This window comes from Buceros rhinoceros, unplaced genomic scaffold (genome assembly GCF_000710305.1).
Source record: "Buceros rhinoceros silvestris isolate BGI_N320 unplaced genomic scaffold, ASM71030v1 scaffold6593, whole genome shotgun sequence".
NCBI classification, from domain to species: Eukaryota; Metazoa; Chordata; class Aves; order Bucerotiformes; family Bucerotidae; genus Buceros; species Buceros rhinoceros.
The window spans coordinates 63,727-84,075 of record NW_010404122.1 but is presented as its reverse complement, the minus strand read 5'-3'; the positions used below and the strand labels follow the sequence as shown (position 1 = coordinate 84,075).

General features: G+C 40.2%; 1 protein-coding gene across 1 annotated transcript; it reads left to right on the top strand.

Annotated features, from left to right (window-relative positions):
* Positions 1-188: 188 nt before the first annotated feature.
* On the top strand, positions 189-15,730 carry MTPAP (mitochondrial poly(A) polymerase). Its single transcript, XM_010133245.1, has 9 exons — positions 189-231; positions 2,375-2,547; positions 3,098-3,331; positions 3,657-3,881; positions 9,934-10,145; positions 11,735-11,961; positions 13,129-13,221; positions 13,327-13,400; positions 15,155-15,730. The coding sequence occupies exons 1-9, from the start codon at positions 189-191 to the stop codon at positions 15,491-15,493; spliced, it is 1,620 nt and encodes a 539-aa protein (XP_010131547.1). The 3' UTR covers positions 15,494-15,730.
* The last annotated feature ends 4,619 nt before the right edge of the window (positions 15,731-20,349 follow it).

Genomic DNA, 20,349 nt, shown 5'->3' with positions numbered 1-20,349 from the left:
CCGTGCCGCGTTCCCCCCAGGGCCTGGCTGCCGTGTGGTGCCGCGCGGCACGGCTGTTTTTCCCGGGGAGGGCGGTGAGGTCAGGCGAGGGTGTAGGGAGTAGAGTAGCCCTCGTGTTTGCAGCGGGTGGCTCGGCTTCGGGAGAGGCGCCTGGGCACTAGCGGTGCCCGGGGAGCCCTTACCGGGGAATGGATCCCGACAGCAGCGGGCTCGGCCTGTGCTCCTCCGACCGTAGCGCCAGGGTGCAGTTCAGGGGGCCAGAACCCACTGTCGTTGTCTTGGTCTTGTTTTATTAAATGTCGATATCACCTAGTGGTAAATGAAGTGACCGTGGTTATCCTGAGAGACCCCTTAAAACAGGTACAGGGAACGTCTAGTTGATGCTGTGTCTTTAGTACCAGCCAAGAATTAGAGGAGTGTCCACTGTTGATGTGCTCGGGTGGTCCCTGTGAGTTACAATTAATGCATTTATGAGCCTGAGGCCAATGCTGGTTCTTACCTTCATGTTTCTGAGCTTGAAAAACACTAGGTACCAAACTTTAAAGAGAGGAGATCAGGCTGTTTGTCAGTTTCACAAAACCAAGAATCTTTTGCTGTTCTTGTCCTTGTACCAAAAAATATGCAGCAAATTGGATTGAGGAACAATTCCGGATTTCAGTTAATCATTCTCGTTTTGGTGTATGAATGTGATCATTAATCTCAGCTGGCTTCCTACATGACTGTGTGAAGTGCTTGCATTGGCATCAGCATGCGGAGGGCAGCAGTAGGATGTGTACAGGCACCATGCGGAAGATGGGGCTGTCTCTTCCAGCAGCAGTGCTTAAAATAACGTGAAGTGTTTAAAATAATTGTGAAACTGTGGTGGTGACTGGACATGCTGAGTGGAACAGGGGAAGAAAGCAAAGTGGACTGCACCTAATGTATTTAAAGTGCTTACAGCCACCATTTGGGTGTGATCATCTGCATTTGTGCTATGCTCAGACTGTGCGAGTGACAGCAGATCTGGGAGGAGATGTCAGAGCACATCTTCTGTTATAGTAACTAAGCATGTACAGGTAGTAAAGCAAGCAAGAATCACGTAGGCGCTCTGGCCTAATGCAGAGAGCTGTGGGAGTGAGGAGATCTGGATTCATCTCCTGATTGTGTCACTTGTCTGTGAGACTTGTCCTTTCTGCCTCTCAGTCACGTCACACTTCTCTGCCTTTACAGAAAACTGGATGTTTATCATCTTCTTAAAGTACTGCTTTGGCCTTCTGATGAAAAATGCTGTGTCAAACTGAGCTATTGAAACAATTATTTTGGGTATTTATGATTTACAAGCCTGTGTGAGAGCTCAATAAGCTTGCAAAATGAAACGTTTTTAAAAAACTAATAGTAAATACTAAAAAGTGTCGTTAGATGATAATCAAGATTTTCTTGAGGCCACAATATCCTGCAGGTTCCTCAAAATCAAAAACATAGAACAAAGAGCTCTCTGTTGAATCTCCCTGTGGCAGATAGTGGCTGCAGGGAAGTAACGGCGTGTTCTCCAGGTTCCCTGTAATTACAAATGGCAGCGTTAACAGGTAGCAACTTCACAGGCTCCAGTAATGTGATGTGGTCAGTGGATTAGTTTGAGAGTTACACAGGGAAGTGATTGTGATTTCAAAATTGAGATGTGGCTCCTTTGCCTATGTGCAATCAAGTAAAAATTTTCTTTCTGGATATTCCAGCATGTCTTATTTCCATGTTAGTTCTGTAGGCTGTCAGCAGCTCTGTAGATTGCCAGTAGTGTGGAGAGATGACTGATCTGTGGGTTTATTTTAGTAGAGTAGATCAAAGTGTAGCATTGAGTGAAAATTTTGGGTAGGAGTTTACTGTAAAAGAAGGTTATGAATTGTAAAAATAAGCAAGCGTTGAATTGTTCTGAAGGTGAAAGTGCTGTTTTTGTGGTAGGTGAGAGAAATCATCTTTTCAGTGCAGCTTGCCAAAGGTCTAGCTCTGCGTCATACCCTAGCTGGTATTTCCAGACTTGTGTGTAGAGTCTGACTGTGTGTGCTGAGTTTTTTGATGGTGAAATGCAAATCAAAGAGCAGCAAAGATTCCTTGTAGCATCAAGCTGCCTGTGGCATCAAAGGAAGTCAGTGTTGTTTTCTTCCTATGTTTCCTATTCCCTGTGCTTGCAGATGTATGCGTTTGTGAGAGAAATACACTTAGGTTTGTGTCTTTCATTAATTCTTGGTTGTTTTCCCTTTTGCTATAACCTTCTTAGAGAGTGCCAGGACAAACCTTTGTTCAGTTGTTCAATCCAGAGGAAGAGATTAAATGTACTAAAACCAGTTTTAAATATTTCTGTTTATCTAGAAAAAGCCTTGATGCTCATTTCTTCTCACAGATACTGAAGTCAATACCAGAAAGAAGACATTTACTGAGGTCCAGACAGAACGATTGGATGAAGCAGAACGGACTGTTTTAATTAAGTGCCCACCAAGACTTAACGAAAGAAAGTTACTGCAGTATTTATCCAGTCATGGAGATGTTAAGAGTCATTTCTTTTTTGAAAATCGTGTAAGTAATTAACAGTGTAAGCTAAAATTTAGACTTAGACAAAAAGAAATACCAACATTTGGTCAAGGCCTCATACATGCAAGTTAAGCAAATTATATATAATTAGTATATTAGGAAGTTTTATCTTTTTTAATGTTTACAAGTTTCTGAGCAACAGATTTTTATTCATAAGTCAGCTAAACAAAGGAATAGCTAGCAATCTGTTTTGCATGAAACCTTTGAAACTTTTGCATGGCACAGTTCATTGTTTTAACATTAGAGCTAACCCTTTTTTATGTGTTTCTTGAGCATCACAGTTGTAAAGATCAAGAGATTTTAGAGCTTTTATGTTTAGTGCTTACGGCCGAGAATAGCATATCTCAAATATTTGTGACCTCTTGTGAAAAAGGGTCTGAAGAGTGTTGAGGTACAGAACCTAGCATTTAGCTTCAGGACTGTCATATTAAACTGTCTCAGCCCTCCCAGAAACATCTGAATAATATTGGTACAATCAGTTCAAGGCTTGTATGTGTTTATTTAACTCTGTCTATTTCTGTTCTTAATGTTTTAGGGTATCCATGTTTTAATAGAATTTTCAGAGAAGAACAGTATAGCCTCACTGCAGGATGCTATTGGAATCCCAAGTGCTGCAGACCATCATGTTGTCCCATTTAAATCTAGACTTTTTACTTTCATGCTGAAAAACCCAGTGAGTCAAGCTGCTGAAGAGATATCAGTTCAACTCTCTCCCCAGTGTCACATTCCAGTGAAAGACCTTATTCAAAAGCTTTGTCATGCAGACAGTGTAAGTGCAGTTTTTCTAGATCTCTCTCGATTAAAAATGAATTGTGTCCATTTCAGATTTGCAAGTGGTCAATGTGCATCTTATGTTAACTTCTGTGAAACAAAAGTAACCCCCAGTAGAAATTTGTGTAAATATTTCCCCTACACTGAAACAAAGAGATGAAATTAGTAATTTTTAATTGTCAAAATAATTTTTTCTGTATGAAACAAACCTGTTTGAGAGTAAAAAAATATTCTAATTGCAACGATATTATGTAGGTGAAAATACATGTTACTAGATAGAAGATCGGTCCCTGTATTTTTACGGTGTTTATTTTTTTACCTAGATAAGCAGTCAGATGTACATACTACTGAATGAGTATCAGCTTACAGAAGAAAATATCAAGCTCCGATTTCTGGCCTGTTCCGTGGTCCAGGATTTTGCACGTGCATATTTTCCAGACAGCACAGTAAAGCCATTTGGTTCTTCAGTTAACACCTTTGGCAAGTTGGGATGTGATGTGGACATGTTTCTGGACTTCCATGACACGCAAAAGCATGCCAGAAAAATGGTAAGATTATGCTGTGCATCTGCAGTCTGTTGGATTTCTTCAGCAGAGCAGCTCATTTGCTGTTTCACACACAGAAATCAGTTTCTTTATACTTAGATTCTACATGAGCTCATCATATACACTGTGAACGAGCTTATTTGCATGTTTGGGTTTGAAGACTTTCAAAAGTTGGATGTGACATGGAAGAGATCTTCCTTACAATAGGAAGAAAATGATTTGGTGTTTACATAGACTGATAGGGGGAATTGCCCTGTGAAAAAAACCCCCTCATCCTCCAAAATGGATTCAACAATGTCAGACTGTTCCATCCTACTGTTGTGTTTTATTTTCTGGAGCTGCTGGGCTCCATCCATGCTGTTTCAAAGCTTGGCTTTGATTTTTAGGGTCCTCCATGTTCTAAAGCATAATAATTTTGTGTGTGTGTGCATTTTGTAAGGGTTGTCAGGTTATTTTTCTTAGTTTGAAGAGTTGACTTCATGCTGCAGAAGAGTTACAGAATTACGTACTGGGGTGCATATATACACACATATAAGGAGGTATGTGGGTGTGAAGTTTAAGACCTGGGATAGTGTTGGTCAATAGTTGCAGGTGGCACACATGTTTGTATTTGTGTTGTCTGTTCAGAGAAAATAATCATGTTAACAGCACTTGATTTTCATTATGAAGGGAATTAGTTGGCTTACTCCTGAAAGGAACCTGAGGGTAAGCTGGTAGATGTGAACCGTAGGTGTTTTGGGGACCAGGACCTAGGAGCGAAACAGAAACTAAGCCAGATCAATAATGCAGATACTTTCATTTGCCAGACTTTCCTTAAGATACTTTATAATTATTTGAATGCCTCCTTGGTAATACAACAGTAAGCACCAAGACAAGTGGTGATTACTAAGCAAGTATAGAGGCTTGAAATTGAAATATGCTTACTTGAATTTGCTGACCAAAGTACAGAATTTGCATCACCACCTTGAGAAGCTGAAGGGTGACAAGACTGCCAGTGAGCAATATTGTGGTTTTCAATGTATATATCAAATATCATCTTAATCATGTCTTTACCCATGCTATGATTCATAAATCTGCATGACTTGGAACCAAGTTCAAATGTTTCGTGGTGTTATTTGGGCAGCTTCAAATAATAATGATTATTTAGAGTAGGTTGTGTCTCAGTCCTTGCGCATGCAGGCATAGAGAATGGGAAGGGACTAGACAAGGCATTTTTGGAAGGATCTTATTTCTTGATACTTTTTTTTGACTGTGGACAGTGTAAATATCCTTTTGGCTTGGAGAAAAAAAATAGGAGAGATGAGAATCAGGATAGGAAGAAGGGAGAGTTGGATCAGAAATGCCCTGTGGAGAACTTGGGATTCTTCATGGATTCTGAATGGGTAATGAAGTAAGTGATTCTGGCATTTTGAAATTTTATTTTTCTTTGTATGGTGACAGATAGTTTGGGAAAAACTAGCTTTGTTTTCCTTAAAAAAAAAAAGACAACAGCCTTAAGCTTTTGAAGATGGAAAATTCACTCAGCTTTACTGTACAATTTGTATATTGCCATGCATGTTACTTTTAAAGAAGTGTGCGCGTATATATATGTCTTCGAAGGTGTATATTTTTTAGTATTATTGCAGTGATCAAATACAGTGAAAGCCATTATGTCAGCTGAAGAGTAGGATCATTGTGCATGCATGGGAAATGCAAAATTCTAGGAACTTTTACATTTAAACAGTAAAGTTGCCTCTTAAATTTTGAGGGAAAAATCTTTCAAGTATAAAGTGTCTGTTTTCAAAGTACGTTTTTTTAAGTATCTCTTTATTATTAAATAATTAATCCTCCGTAGAAATAGAAGTTCTGTTGTGAACTTTGGAATTGTTTAGAGATGGACAGCGTTACTAGCAGTTGTGATTACATGTGGACAGTTGACAGACATGGGGGGTGCTGCAGCGAAAGCCAGCACGGATACTAAGTGTATGTCTTCAGGTTATGTGGTAGGTTAATAGGCTACCTGGCACTCTCATACTCTCTGTGTTGCAGTGAGGTTTTGTCTCATGTGCAAACGCAGACTACAAGCACCAAAGCTGATGATCTTGGGTTTTTTTTTAAATTTTGGAGTGTTAAAGCATACGCACATCTGCTGCATCCTGTGAAAGCATGTACAAAATTAAGGTGTGTTAGAGCATGCTGAACGTGAGCCAGCAGTGTGCCCAAGCAACAAAGAAGGCCGAGGGCATCCTGGCTTGTATCAGCAATAGTGTGGCCAGCAGGAGCAGGGGAGTGACTGTCCCCGTGTATTCAGCACTGGTGAGACCACACCTTGAATACTGTGTCCAGTTTTGGGCCCCTCACTACAGGAAGGACATTGAGGTGCTGGAGTCTGTCCAGAGGAGGTCAATGAAGCTGATGAAGGTTCTAGAGAACAAGTCCTATGAGGAGCAGTTGAGAGAACTGAGGTTGTTTAGCTTGGAGAAGAAGAGGCTGAGGGGAGAGCTTATGACTCTCTACAGCTACCTGAAAGGAGGTTGTAGCGTGGTGCAAGTCTGTCTTTTTCCCAAGTAACAAGCAATAAGACTAGAGAAAACAGCATGAAGTTGTGCCAGGGGAGGTTTAGGCTGTATAGTAGGAAAAAGTTCTTCACCGAAAGGGTTGTGAAGGACTGGAACAGGGTGCCCAGGGAGGTGGTGCAGTTACCATCCCTGAAGGTATTTAAAGGATGTGTAGATGTGGCATTGTGACACGATTTCATGGTGATGTAGTAGTGCTGGGTTAACAGTTGGACTTGTCTCTTCCAGCCAAAATGATTCTACGATTCTGTTTCCTGTAAAGAAGTATAAAAATGATTAGTGCAACTGTTGTGTCTTGATTCAAGAATAGTCAAAATGGGAAACTAAGGTCACAGCACCTAGAGGGTTTTGTGCTTTGTAGGTGTGATGGGTTAACCTTGGCTGGTCTCCAGCTGCCCACACAGGTGCTCTCTCACTCCCTCCTCCTCAACAGGATGAGGAAAGAAAATAAGATAAAAAAGTTCATGGGACAAGATAAAGTCAGGGAAATCGCTTACTGATTACCGTCATGGGCAGAACAGACTCACTTGGGGAAGGTTAATTTAAATTTTTGCCAGTTATTAACAGAGTAGGATAGTGAAAAAATTAAAAAATAATAAAAAGCAAATGAAAAAAACCCCCCAAAACCAAAAATCTGAAATTAAAACCACCTTTCCACCACCTCCCTTTCTTCCCCAGCTCAACTTCACTCCCAGTGTTTCTGCCTCCTCCCCTCAAGCAACATAGGGGGATGGGGAATGGATTTTGTGGTCGGTTCATGACACTTCATCTTTGCTGCTCTTTCCTCCTCATGCTGTTGCCCTGCTGCAGCATGGGCTACCTCCCACGGCCTGCAGCTTTTCAAGAACTGCTCCAGCAGGGGTATTTCCAGAATCAACTGCTCCAGTGTGGATTCCCCACAGGGTCCAGGTCCTGCCAGAAAACCTGCTGCTCTCTATGGCCTGTAGGTCCTGCCAATAGCCTGCTCCTTCATGGACTTTCCACAGGCTGCAGCTTCCTTCTGTGCAAATCCACCTGCTGTGGCGTGGAGTCCTCCATGGCCTGCAGGGTTGATGTCTGCTCCTCTGTGGTCCTCCATGGGCTGCAGGAGGACAGCCTGCATCACCACGATCTTCTAGGGAATCTCTGCTCTGGTGTCTGGAGCACCTCATCCCTCTCCTTCTTCGTGGACTTTGGTGTCTGCAGGGTTGTTTCTCTCATGTTTTTCTCACTCTCGCAGCTACTGGAATTTTTTACGATTTCTTAAATACGTTATCAGAGAGGTACCACCAGCATCGCTGATGGGCTCAGCTTTGGCCAGTGGCTGCCCGTTCTTGGAGCTGATTGGAACTCCCTCTGTTGAACATGAGGAGCGGGTTCTGGTGTCTTCTCACAGAAGCCATCTTTGTAGCTCCCCCAGTACCAAAACCTTGCCACATAAACCAAATACAACAAAATAAGCTGTTAGATGTATCTCCTACGATAGGCCACAGGCAATACTTCAGAGGAAGGCAAAAGTCTTACATAGTTGGCAGTGGGATTTCTAGGGATAATGACACTCTCCCTGGCAAATTGTGTTACTAGTATACATAAGTTGAGTGTCTTAAAACAGGTGAAGACAAGGGGAGGTAGCTTTAGTTATAAGATGTATAGCAGTGACAGGAAGGTTATCTTCTGATTTCTGTACTACTGCAGCCCTCCAGGAGGTACCATCAATGGTAAAGCACCAGGCATTTCAGCACCTATTCACATTAAGTAACATTTTTTGAGTCTTACAGCAAACTGGTTACTAATTGTGAATTTAAACAGCAGAAGGGGGAGCATTCTTTACCAAGAGTGGATTATCAATACAGTGTTTGACCATAGGTATGTTATTTTTAACATGCGGACAGTCTGGGAGATCAGTGAATGACTTAAGAGACTTCTGTGGTATCTTTAGAGTAACAGTTTTTGTGTTAAAACAGTTATGCTTCTTGCTTAGGTTGCTGTATCAATTTGCCCCAAAGTAACAGTTAACATTATTTATAACAGCGAATGTAATAAAAACCTACATTTGCTGTTTTAAGCAACATGGCAAGAATAGGGGGAGAACCATAGGATCAGAACAAGTGTATCTGTACTTCATCCACCCTAGCTGTCACCAGAGCTATATATAAGGATCCCATCAATTATGAAGTGTCTGTTTTATCATTACAAATGGCTTCATTCAGTTTTTGAGAGATATTAGGCTACAGTCTGAGAAGACACATTGTGATTTTTGTCACAGACATTAAGGTCCTGACACCAGCACACTTACTTGTCAGCTGAGTCCCTGTCTTTTTCTTCCCTGTTACCTGCCTCAATGTCGATAGTTACAGGCAGCTTTCACTTCGAGCCAGCCCTGCTGCAGCATGCAGCTACGCAGCCAAATGGGATTACGGACGTCCGTCCTGGTACGTTCATGCACACCTGCTAGCTGGGGAACCATTGGCCAGAGGAGAGCAGGGAGTCATCTCAGCGATGGCCAGAGCAACTCAGAAATTCAGTACCTAAAGTGAGTTTGTGGGAAAGGTTGCAAGGTCCAGAACTTCTGAACTGTTTCGCCTGTCTGTGAGTACATGGTTTCTTTGCACTAACCTGGTGACAGCAGGTGAGTCCTCTGTGTCTCAGAGGACTCATTAGGTCACTGCGTAATGCTGTTTGTATAGTACTCATTCACCCATTACATGTTCCAAGGGGGAGGAGAACTCTATGGCAAATGTTGGATTAGTAAGCAAAATTAGTTGAGTCTGAAAAACATACAGAGACTACAAAGAGAACAGAGATTTCATAGGTATGAAGTTATTTTATTGATGTATAAACTACAAATATGACAATACAAAATACAAAAACCTACAGGAAAACTCATGTCTGATGTTGTCCAAATACATCTCTACTTTTTTTTAATTTGTCAGCAAAACTGTCTGGTGTGAAGTGATTATTTTAAGTTTTACAGAAAATTACCTTCATTTTGAAGCATTAAATAATTCGGATGCTACAATTTTTAACTTTTTTTTTTTTTAAATGAAATAACATTTTCCTTTACACTGGTACCTGATTCATTAAAAATGCACTGTTCTTTGAGATTTAAAATGGAATTACTGGTGGTTTGAAATTAATGGTGGTTTGGTTGTGTTTTGTCCCTCTTTAATTTAATTGTATTCTCCTTTTTGCCATCGGAGCATAGATGCTTTCTTGGGAATTCCAGAATTACTTGTTTTAGGCAATAGTGAGGTGTATTATACCCTCATCTGATCAAATAACTTTCCAGTAAGTTGATTACTAATAATATAGAAAAACTGAATCACTGGAAAGGAATATAAAAGAGAAAGTAATATGCTTTTATCTTTTTTAAGTTCTGTGGGCTGCTTTGAATAATTCCCATCTTTCTTCCCATCGTAACTGTACAAACTCCTTTGCAAATTGTTGTAGTTTTTCAGAAGTATTCTTAAATGTCTGTTTGGTTCCAGAGCTAACAGCTTACTTTTAAAACTCTGTGTTAGAAAAAAGGTCCCTTTGAAATGGAATATCAGATGAAAAGATTACCATCGGAAAGATTAGCAACCCAGAAAATTCTTTCTGTGATTGGTGATTGTCTTGATCATTTTGGTCCTGGATGTGTGAGCGTACAGAAGATACTCAATGCTCGCTGCCCGCTGGTGAAATTTTCCCATCAACCAACAGGATTCCAGTGTGATCTGTCAGTCAGCAACAGGTGAGACCTGGTTTCAAAACCTTTAGGAAGAATACTAATGTACTTATGTTCTGAAAACCTGTCAGGAAAACTGCTCAGTTTACTCCTCTCTGTGTTCTTAATGAATGTCTGTGTTGGCTCTGAAAGTAGAAAGGGTGTTTTTGACTTCTAGAGCTTAGGCTTTAATGTGCTTAAGATACCTTTCTCCAGCACAGGAAACACTTGCTAGCTGAAACTTTAGACCTGAAAACCACTCCATGTGGTAAGGTTGGCTTATGAGGAATTGAATGAAGAGAGTGTTCGTTCATCGGTCGTTACTTCCCTTAGTGTGTATGGGCATGTGCACAGCATTCTCTTGGTTTCTTTTCAGATTAAGCAGCTCCATGGTGTTAATTTTCAATGACTGGGCTTCTAGTTATTTTGGTGTCCTTATTTTTTTCTTCTTAAGGGCCTGCATAGACTTGTTTCCTGGCAAGGTATCTTGAAGGCATCAAAAAAACAAGTCGAGAAGTGTTACTGTCATTCAGGACCTTTCACAGAATTGCCCAATAGAGGGAGCAGGCTTTTTAGAAATACTTTTCTGCATCTGTTTTTCCTCTTCCAGCTTGCTCTCCTTTGGTTGCCAGCAAAGCATATAATTTGTTTTGCTGTCACTTATTTTATTGAGAAATACCCACCTTAACCCAGTAAACATCCGTAGTCCTGGCATAGGGGTACATAATTGAAAAAGAGTTACTCACCCGTTTCAGTGTCGTTAGGAAATAGTAAAATACGAATTATTATCTTCCAGAATACTTGTGCTGTGACTTTCAGTGCAGATTTTGTGATTTGTCTACATCAGATACAATCACATCCTAGACTGAATTTTCTGAATTCTGAAGTTCTGTTTTTGAATATGGAGGAGTCATTAGGGCAGTATTGAGCAAATGTCTTGCAATAAAATCAGTTTTGAGTATGCAGCCACAGTATAAGTCAGGAGGCAGTTCTGTGCAAACTTCTTTGATGAAGCAGAGCAAAAGCTGTTCCATCTGAAAAACTTTATTCTTCTATATCAGTTGTTTTTTTCAGCAGGGCCAAACGTTAGTAATTTGAAAATTACAAAATTAACTTGTTTTGTAGATTTCATTGTTCCTCTGCACTTCGTGTATTTTTCAATGCATTACTTTATTACTTTTTAGATTAAATTCGTAAAAGAAGTTCTAGTTGTAGTTTGTTACATATTAGGACAGAGATATTACCTAATGTACCTCAAAGGTAATTGTGGCTAAATTGTGTTTTTCGCCCCGATTTGCATAGTTTCACTCCTGAGTATGTGATGGTGTTTTTTTTTCCCCTCCCACTGTGATGTGGAACAAGGAAACAGTGCCAATGCAGTTATTATTTACCCATAACTGTATCCTCCTTACTATGGAAAACTACCAGGTATTTCATCCTGGACTATTTCAGGCATTCTCCTCTATTTTTTTAATACATAAAAGTTATTATTTTTTTTATATGGATAGCCTCTTCTCTTAGAACTGATGCTCTAGGGCTCAACAACGAGCACTGCATCTAGTACTTCACAATTCTCTCATTATTTACATGTCTTTTACTTTTCATTTCTTCTTCAGCATTGCTATAAAAAGTTCAGAACTCTTGTATATCTATGGCTGTCTTGATCCCCGTGTAAGAGCGCTAGTGTTCAGTGTACGATGCTGGGCCCGTGTTCATGGACTTACAAATAGTGTTCCTGGTGCCTGGATTACAAACTTCTCTCTGACCATGATGGTCATGTTTTTTCTGCAAAGGAGATCACCACCTATCATTCCAACACTAGACCAGCTTAAAGCACTGTCAGGTAAGGACAGCTGTTCATGTGTTTACCAGAGTGACTTTCACGTTTGTTTTCTCTAAAGTGGTGAATGAACCCAAGAGGTTTCTTTATGCTCTCAAATACTAATGTATATATGCCTTAGGTTTGAGGGAATATGCAAGTTTTACTTACATTGCTTTGGTGACAATAATGCATTTTAAAGGTTTATTCTATGCCTCAGATAAAAGTAATTTATTTGATCAGTGCTCCCAAGCTGACTTTTTTTAATTTTGTGTTTTGTTTTTTAGAAGACTTGTAGAGTCTTAAATGTCTCTGAAGTTGTTAAGGATTTTGTGCAGATTGATACGATGTGTGTTGTTTTATAGATACCAAATGTTTAAAAGAAAGGCTATATTTTTTCCTCACAGTTTATAATATCCTTAAGACTGTTCAGGCCATCTGCAAATAATTCTTATATCTTCACAAGCAAGATATGCTGGCTGTTTCATACATAGCTTTCCAGGTGTGTTATCTCCAGTAAATCTTGTGAAAGCGTAGAGAATGACACCCCAAGTTCTTGATTCCTAGACTCATGCCTGCTGCTTATTGACATGATTCCTTGGAAGCTTTGAGTGGAGTAGAAGGTCTGTGTTCCTTTGCTTTAATATCAGTTTAAATATTTCCATCAGAATTCTATGGAATTTTTGTACATAAAACAGAAGACCTTCCTGAAATTTTACAAGGCTATTCTTAATATTCTTAAAGTTTTCAGGAAAAGACAGTGGATGCTTTGGGTCTGACTTTTTTTTAAAACTCTTGGATATTAACCTCAATATAAAACTCTTAGATATTAACCTCAGAGATTTGTGCTGTTTAGTGTATAATAAAGCTCTGTATGCAGAGATAGTGGGTTTGTCACTTAAAAGAAGTAACTTCAGAGGTACAAAGATGTCATATACCTTACTGCTGTAGGCTTTTTAAAATACGCCATTTATTCATGCTTCTTTTCTTTTGCCTGTCCATTTTTTCTTTTAAATCTTTAACCACTTAAGTTGAATCTTAACCTGAAAGTTCACTTATGATCTCCTAATTTGATTTGTTTAATAAGATAGCATTCATTTAATTAGATTACATCTGTTATCTGAATTTTATTAAATACAATGTCGTTTTTATGCTTATGACTTTAAAATATCCCCATGATTTTCGTTTCAGATGAAAAAGACAAGCATATAATTGGAGGATACGATTGCTCGTTTGTTAGTGATTTAAACAAGATCAAACCTACGAAAAATACAGAAACACTTGGTAGGTGAATCTTCATCAACTTTTTTAAATTTTATTTTTATGAGCATATTGAAAATGAACTTTTCCTCAATATTACTGTTGGCTACTGTTTTTTCTTTCCCTTAGATGTATTATTGGGTGAATTTTTTGAATATTTTGGAAACTTTGATTTCAGAAAGAATTCCATAAATCTTCGAAAGGTAAATTTATTTTAATCTCTCATCATTGTCAATTGAATTTCTCTATCTGCTGTTTGACAAACTGCATATGCTAAGCAATATTTTCTGACATTTTTAATGTCAGAACTGTATGTGCAAAGTACGTTTGAATTGGTTGTATCCAGAAACTGAGTCCTTTCTGTGAAGGAAGAGAGTTTTCCTCTTGGAGCTTAATCACTTACACCATTAAGAACATTTACAGTGTCATTCCAGTGATGGAAAGCACAAACTTTGATGATAAGCCTGTATGATTTTTCTTGACAGTCCTGTAACAAAAGTGGCAGTTTTAAAAAGTAGGAGCTGTTTTGCTTTTGTGAGAGGAAAACTTTTAAAATGTCGTGATAGTATATAGCATGAAGCATTATATAGCAGAGGTCTATGACAAACCCAGTATACCAACAGGCTTTGTGTTTAAAGATGGGAGTCCAGACCGAAACAGTGTTTGCGTGAAGACTTACAGCTAAGTTCTGAAACTTGTTTTTGTCACCTAAGTTTCCTCCTGCAGGCATACTTACAACTCTGTAAGCCTGGCAGATAACATGATCATTCCACACTATCACTTTGGTTTACTTCATATGTCTAAGTCATTCTATTTATTAATACATGTGTGTGTGCGCATGCAAATATAATGGAAATACATATAGATCTAACTACCTTAACTCGCATCTGTTCCTGGGGGCTGCTTACAGGATGGACGGCTTCAGTGCCGTGTTGCTCTGTGGACACTCCTATGGATTACTGGCATCAGAGTTCTTTTTGCTGTGCAGCTTGATACTAAAAACTGGTTCATTAAGCTGGAGAACTTTTGATTGACATTAAGCCTTAAAAAAGGCAAGCAAATCCATACACGTGTTGGAGCCTGAGCTAGTCAGGGGAGACATCTGTGCTGGTGATGTTTTTCTGTTCAATTAGTCAGTCCTCTTGGCCCTGGGGCAAGAGTATCTAGCGTGTACAGCTATAGTACTAGCTATAGTATATAGCTAGTCCAGCTTCCTGGACTAGCAATAGCTGATAGGGGCCTGCTAGAGCTTGTGGTAGAAGGCTTGCGTAGGTTCTGTAATACAGAGCAGGTCAGCTAAGTAGCCCTGATAAGCACTGAGTTGGAAGTGCGTTTAAATAGCGAACTATGTGGTTGTTAACAACTTGCAGTGTGCTATACCAAGTGCCCAAAAGTAGACCGTGACCTGAATAGCTCTGTACTTAAAAGACAGACTGAACTGGGAGGAATTTCAGCCAAGGTGGTAATCTCGTTTTGTTATACTGGCTCTTAATGAGCACTGTGAGGGGAATAGTTTGAACAGTTTAAGTGCCTGTAGTAGTTGATCAAACTGGGCTGTGCAGGTTAATGTGACACACTCGTGGTGCCCGTGCACAAATGGAGATAGGAGTGAAGGTTGCAATGAGTGAGCTCTGAGCTTTGCGGGGAAAGCAAGTGGGAGAATGGCTGAACGGGCAGGCCAAGCTGTAGTTGTATGTTCTTTGTCTTGAAGGAAATCTATGGTGAATGTGGCAAGGAAATCCACCACTAAGAGAATTTGGAGAACAGGATTTATACAGTCAGGTTGCCAGGAAAATTAACTTGATTATTAATGACTACTTTTTTTTCCCCAGAAAATTCTCTACCAGGTAAAAATAGTTTTACTCTTAATGCTAATGTAATAACTCAAATGATTTGTTATTTGCTCAGCCTATAATGTGTTTATGCAACTTTGGGTTTTTCTTTACACTGTCTGCAGGGAAAGGAAGTAAATAAACCTGAGTCGTCTCCTCTTTATATCTGGAATCCCTTTGAACAAGACCTTAATATCAGCAAGAATGTTAATCAGGCACAGCTGGAGAAATTTGTAGCTGTGGCCAGAGAAAGTGCTTGGATTTTACAGAAGGAAGATGAAACTCAGCGAATGATCAACAAAGAGCCTTGGGGACTAGCAGCTCTACTGATACCATTTGGAAAAAGTAATTCCAGCAGGATGAAGAATAGGATGAAAGGAATAGGAAGTGAAACAATCAGAAGCCTCTTGGACTCTTTAAAGTTAACTAATGCGAACAGTCTACAAAAAGCAGTGGGAAAGTGACTTTCAGCACAAAAAACTCAGTAGCTGATATTCTGTTTTAGGAATTGAATGTGACACACAGTCCAAAGAACGTTACTTTTAATATTTCTATCGTGGTGAAAAGGAGAGTCAGATGATCTCTGTTTTCGATTGTGATGCTTTTTGTACAGGCCTACTTTCCTTCTGTACATTTTCGTCATCCTTACTCTTCACTTTTCCGTCTGTTTTATGAATGAAGAGCTGTCAAATACAAGTTTTACAGATACATTTTGGAAGTAGCCTTCAGCTGGGCACTCTTAAAAAAAAAAAAAAAAAGACTTGAGGAGCAGCATCGGAAAAAGCGGATGATATGCTAAGTAAAAGCTCAAGAAACAACCACCTTTCAATGAAACCACAGTTTGAAAGAAGATAAATGTTAGAACCATTGCTTCCATTCCAGTCAAGTTCTGGAAGCCAGGAAAACCAAAGTGCATGTATCTATTTTTGCAATAGTTTTCCATTGACATAGATAGCGCCAAGACAAAATAAAGAGAATGGAATTAGATAGTAAGCTCTGCAGTCTCCTAAAGCATTGCTTTCCAAGGGTAGTGCAAATGTTTTGTGCTGGAAAAGTGGTTTTGCTCTTGCGTTTACCACCTGATCTCAGATTTTTTCAGTCAGCTCTCTTATTTTCTGTACTCACAGGACTCGTTCCCACCCACGCTTGTATATACACTCGTGTTTCTCATTTGGCCTTTGACTTTACGTTAAACCTGTATTTCAGGTTCAGGCAGGGGCTTTTGCATTCCCTTCTTGCCTCATCACTCTCCTCAAAGTTGCTGCCTAGCAGGAGACACGAAAGCTTCCTCTCACTGTCCCTTGCAGAGATCCATAGAGAATCATGTTTCATGCTGGAGTCCTGTTGCTGCTCTTGCCCTGTTTTTCAGATGTTCAGCAGAACAGTGAGTGTCACCTTCCCCATCAATTTGGCCATTTCTCATTGACATAAAACATTGAATCCTCTGTCCACCTGCCACAAAAGAGGGTTTTTTCAGAGTAAGGGGAAGAGGAAAAGGAAAGAAGGAAGTCAGAAAGGAAAATGGAGAGGAGGCAAATGTCAGATAGATTTTCCTGGTACATTTATAAGTATTCTACCCATCCAGTTTGAAAGCCACTTGTGCATTAAAACTGAATGGCAACAGTGATAACAACTGTACAGACTGTTGTCTTTATTCTTTACAGAAATGCCATACAAGAAATTACTGTAACTCAGAGATTACCGTACAGATGCAACATCAATGTTGACGATTACTGTTTCATTTTCAGTATTTTTAGATTCTTTAATGTTGCAGTGGTATATGACTCTTTCCTAATGGTGTAGTCGGAAGCGTTAAAAAGTGTGTTTTCTCTTTTCCCTGAGGTAATATTTGTGGAAATACCATGGGCAGTAATGCATGCTTTCAAAGTATTTGTACAAACTGGGCAAAGAAAAGTACTTTCCAGCAGACTTTTCCAGACTAAAAGGTTAGACTTTGAGTGGCAGGAAGACCCTTTTATGGATCAATTCCATATTAGTTTATTTGGAATTTAAAATAGTACTCACATGGGTCCAGTTATGATTAATAAATATTTTCTCAAGTAATGACTCAGTCATCATCTTGGTCACAGGAGCTAATTCTCAAACTAAATTCTTAAAGATTAAGCCTTGCTTTCTAGCTAAATCCTGGTGCTAATGTGTGAACTTCTTTTTGGAGGCTGGTATGAAGTTTATTGTAACTTGTTACGGTGCTAACCCAAAGCCTTCGATAGCAAGCTTGGCACTGATGCTGTGAGGAGTCTGTTGCTACCTTAATCTTTACAGAACCTAGACGTACATTGCCTGCTGTTTCCCCAGCAATCGTCTTTTGAAACTTTTTGAAGATTAGGGCAGTGATCAAGTACTTGTGAGGGTTTGTTTTGTGGGTTTTTTCCAGCTAAACAAAATGTGTAATTCTGCAGTGCAGTAATAGGAAAGTGTCTTATCAGGGACAGAAGCATACAGCAGAACTGGCAGTGTACACCTACTTGCATTGTATTCACAGTGGTTCACTCTGACGTAGATAGGAAAGTTTTGATAAGAACTTTAACAAATAGACAGAGGACACTTGTAGTCAAATACCAATAAACTTTATAATGTGGTTATGCAGTTGAGCCATGCTGCAGCACATGCTTCATCTGTAAATGTGTATAGCCATTCAAGCTGCTTAGTATTCCTTAAAAGGCAGGGCAGAACATGGTTATTGTACGTGCACCCCTTTTCAGCATCACGTTTCTGTTTAGACTGCCTGTCCCTTTTGGGAATCGTTCTGAACCCTTGTCATGGCTGCAGGCCAGCTTCTGAAAACAAAGAAGCCAGAAGCAGTGTTGTAGCAAAGGAAATGCTCAGGTGGTTGTTTCAGATGTCTGCAAGTCCAGGGAGCTGGTGGCCAGCTGCTGAGCAAAGCCTAGTGTCTTGGAGGAGCAGCTATCATTGATGACGTAAGCCAAACTGGCAACTTTCATAGAGGAGACTGCTAGCTGGGGATGGAGAACCGACCGTAAGCTTCATTAGCTGTTCCTGGGAGAAGAGCTGGAGGAACTGAAGCCACCTGTGGAAAGAGAACCAGACAGAGAAGAGGAAGTCCAAGATTTGAGGAGGTGTAATTAGCAAATCAAGAGATGCTGTGATTATAATTTCCTGAGGGCAGCAGCCTTTTCATATTGAAGGTTAGAAACAATCAATATGGTTCTCTCTGTAAAAACAAGCGTTGAATATTTGTCAGGAAAGAATGATGGTGTTGGTCTGGATTTAAGAGGTCGTTCATATGGTCCAAAAAAATGTAAACAATGTCTTGGCAAGAGTGAGGCAGTTAAGTTTTAGTTAATTCTCAGACTTGGTGCTGATATGCTGTGCTGTAGGGTAGGACTGATGGGGAGGCCACGTGTAAGGAACATCAGTGAATTAAACACGTTTCTGCCCCCCTGCCCGTTCCTCTCACTGGGAATACTCTAGTGCAGCCTCACATTCCCTGGCTCTTAACTGGTTTGGGAAAGTGAAAACATTTAAAAGTTCCTTGCCCTGAGAAAATGCTCTTTGGGACAGTAACTTCAAGTGAAAGTTTGTTGCCAGGGATTTTTTTTTCTAAGTGTTCTGTGCTCACAAGAGTTGCAGGAATGGGTTCTGCTGCAACTGCCACTGCTCCAGCATTCCTCTGTAGCTTCCTGGGAATCTGCAGCCTTGATCTACAGTTGGCTGCTGGGTGAGCATTGCTGTGTTTGCTCATGGTAAGACTGGGTCACAAAACTGAGACATTGTGGCTGCTAGCAGATGCTCTGTGCCTCTGCCTCAATTTCAAAACTGCGATTCATGCCTGGCGTTCTGTCCTTTAGGCTTTGGATCACAGTATAACTCAGACTTCTGGACCTAGTCCAGCCTACTCCTCAAGGAGGATCACCTGTGAGATTAGACCAGGTTCCTCAGGGCTTTATCTAGTCATTTGAAAATCTCCAGAGACAGACGCTGCACAGCCTCTGTGGTCAAACCTGTTCCAGTGCTTGACTGTCCTCATGACACTGCCACATCCTTGTCACTCTTACTGGCTTCTTTCCTGATCCTGACCCACACTTGCAATCAGACTGCCATCGATCACAAATGTTCAAGCTGCTCCTTCATGTAAAGACACACACAGAGTCTTTAGCATTTTCCTTTCCTGTCTTTCCCGAGGTGCTTGTATCTTTCTGTCATAGTGCTCCCACCACATGTGAACTCTCCCAACATTTCCATTATTCCAACACTGCTCTAGAACAGCATGAGGACCTGTAGTTCCTCCTCCTTGTTCCACAGACTGCACGTACTTGTATCTGTACAGTTGAGGTGGATACCTGTTCATCCTTTTTAATTCTTGAGGTTCCTTTTGTTCCTGTCAATCTCCATCCTTCGCTCTCAATCTGTGTCCACTGCTGCCTCACTTAACTTTGTTATAATTGTCCTCCCTTACTGGTCCTAGCTGAAAGCCTTGATAGGGATACTGCTCTTACCAGCTTAAAATACACTTGCCATTCAAATCCTGCCTAAAAATTAATTTATAAAAAGATCTGCAGGAAAATAAGAGGTTGTGAGTACAATATTGGCGTGAGAGAAAAGCAATGGAAAATACATTTGTGCTTGTGCAAGGGAGCATGGTGGAAACATCTGAGCTAGCCTCAGCTGTGCTGCCGCATCTGCAGAGAAGCACATAACACCATGTGGAGATGCTTGTGCAGGTGTGGAAGCTTCCACACATGAAGTAGTGTGGAACAGGACTCTGCTGCCCAGCAGAGTGTGTCAGCCAGAGCTTCTCAGCTTGGATTTGGCACGTTGCTGATGCTCTGTTACTTTTGGGTCCAGAGCAGTCAGGCTCTCAGCTGTAAAGGAGCTGTGCTCCATTCTCGTGGTGGGTCTGTGGTCATTGAAGAAGCGTGCTCTTATAAGAGCGTGTCTTTGTTCATGCAAATTTATTTCTAGGTTCAATTTTGTTCATACTCTCTGGGGACTGTGGTCCATGTTTTTCCTTTTTCTGAAAGTACAAAATGGTGTTAAGTAAAGGTAGACAACTTTTGTTTAAATTATTTTGCCAGCAGTCTAGTTAAAGGCCCATGCCAAGTTCAGCTGAAGAAAGTTTAGGATTTCTAGCCTGGTCTGCTTTGGAGATCTGATGAATCAACAATTAGGAAGTTTTTCAAAGTGAAATCATCCTGTTCACTGGACGGATTTCCAAATGCTTCATCTGGCTTATCGCAAAATTAACACCAAGGTTCTCTTATAGCAAAATTCTTCTGTATGTCATGGGTAATTTGGGATCTGTTTCTTTAAAATAAGGATTAGGATTTATACAAGGCAA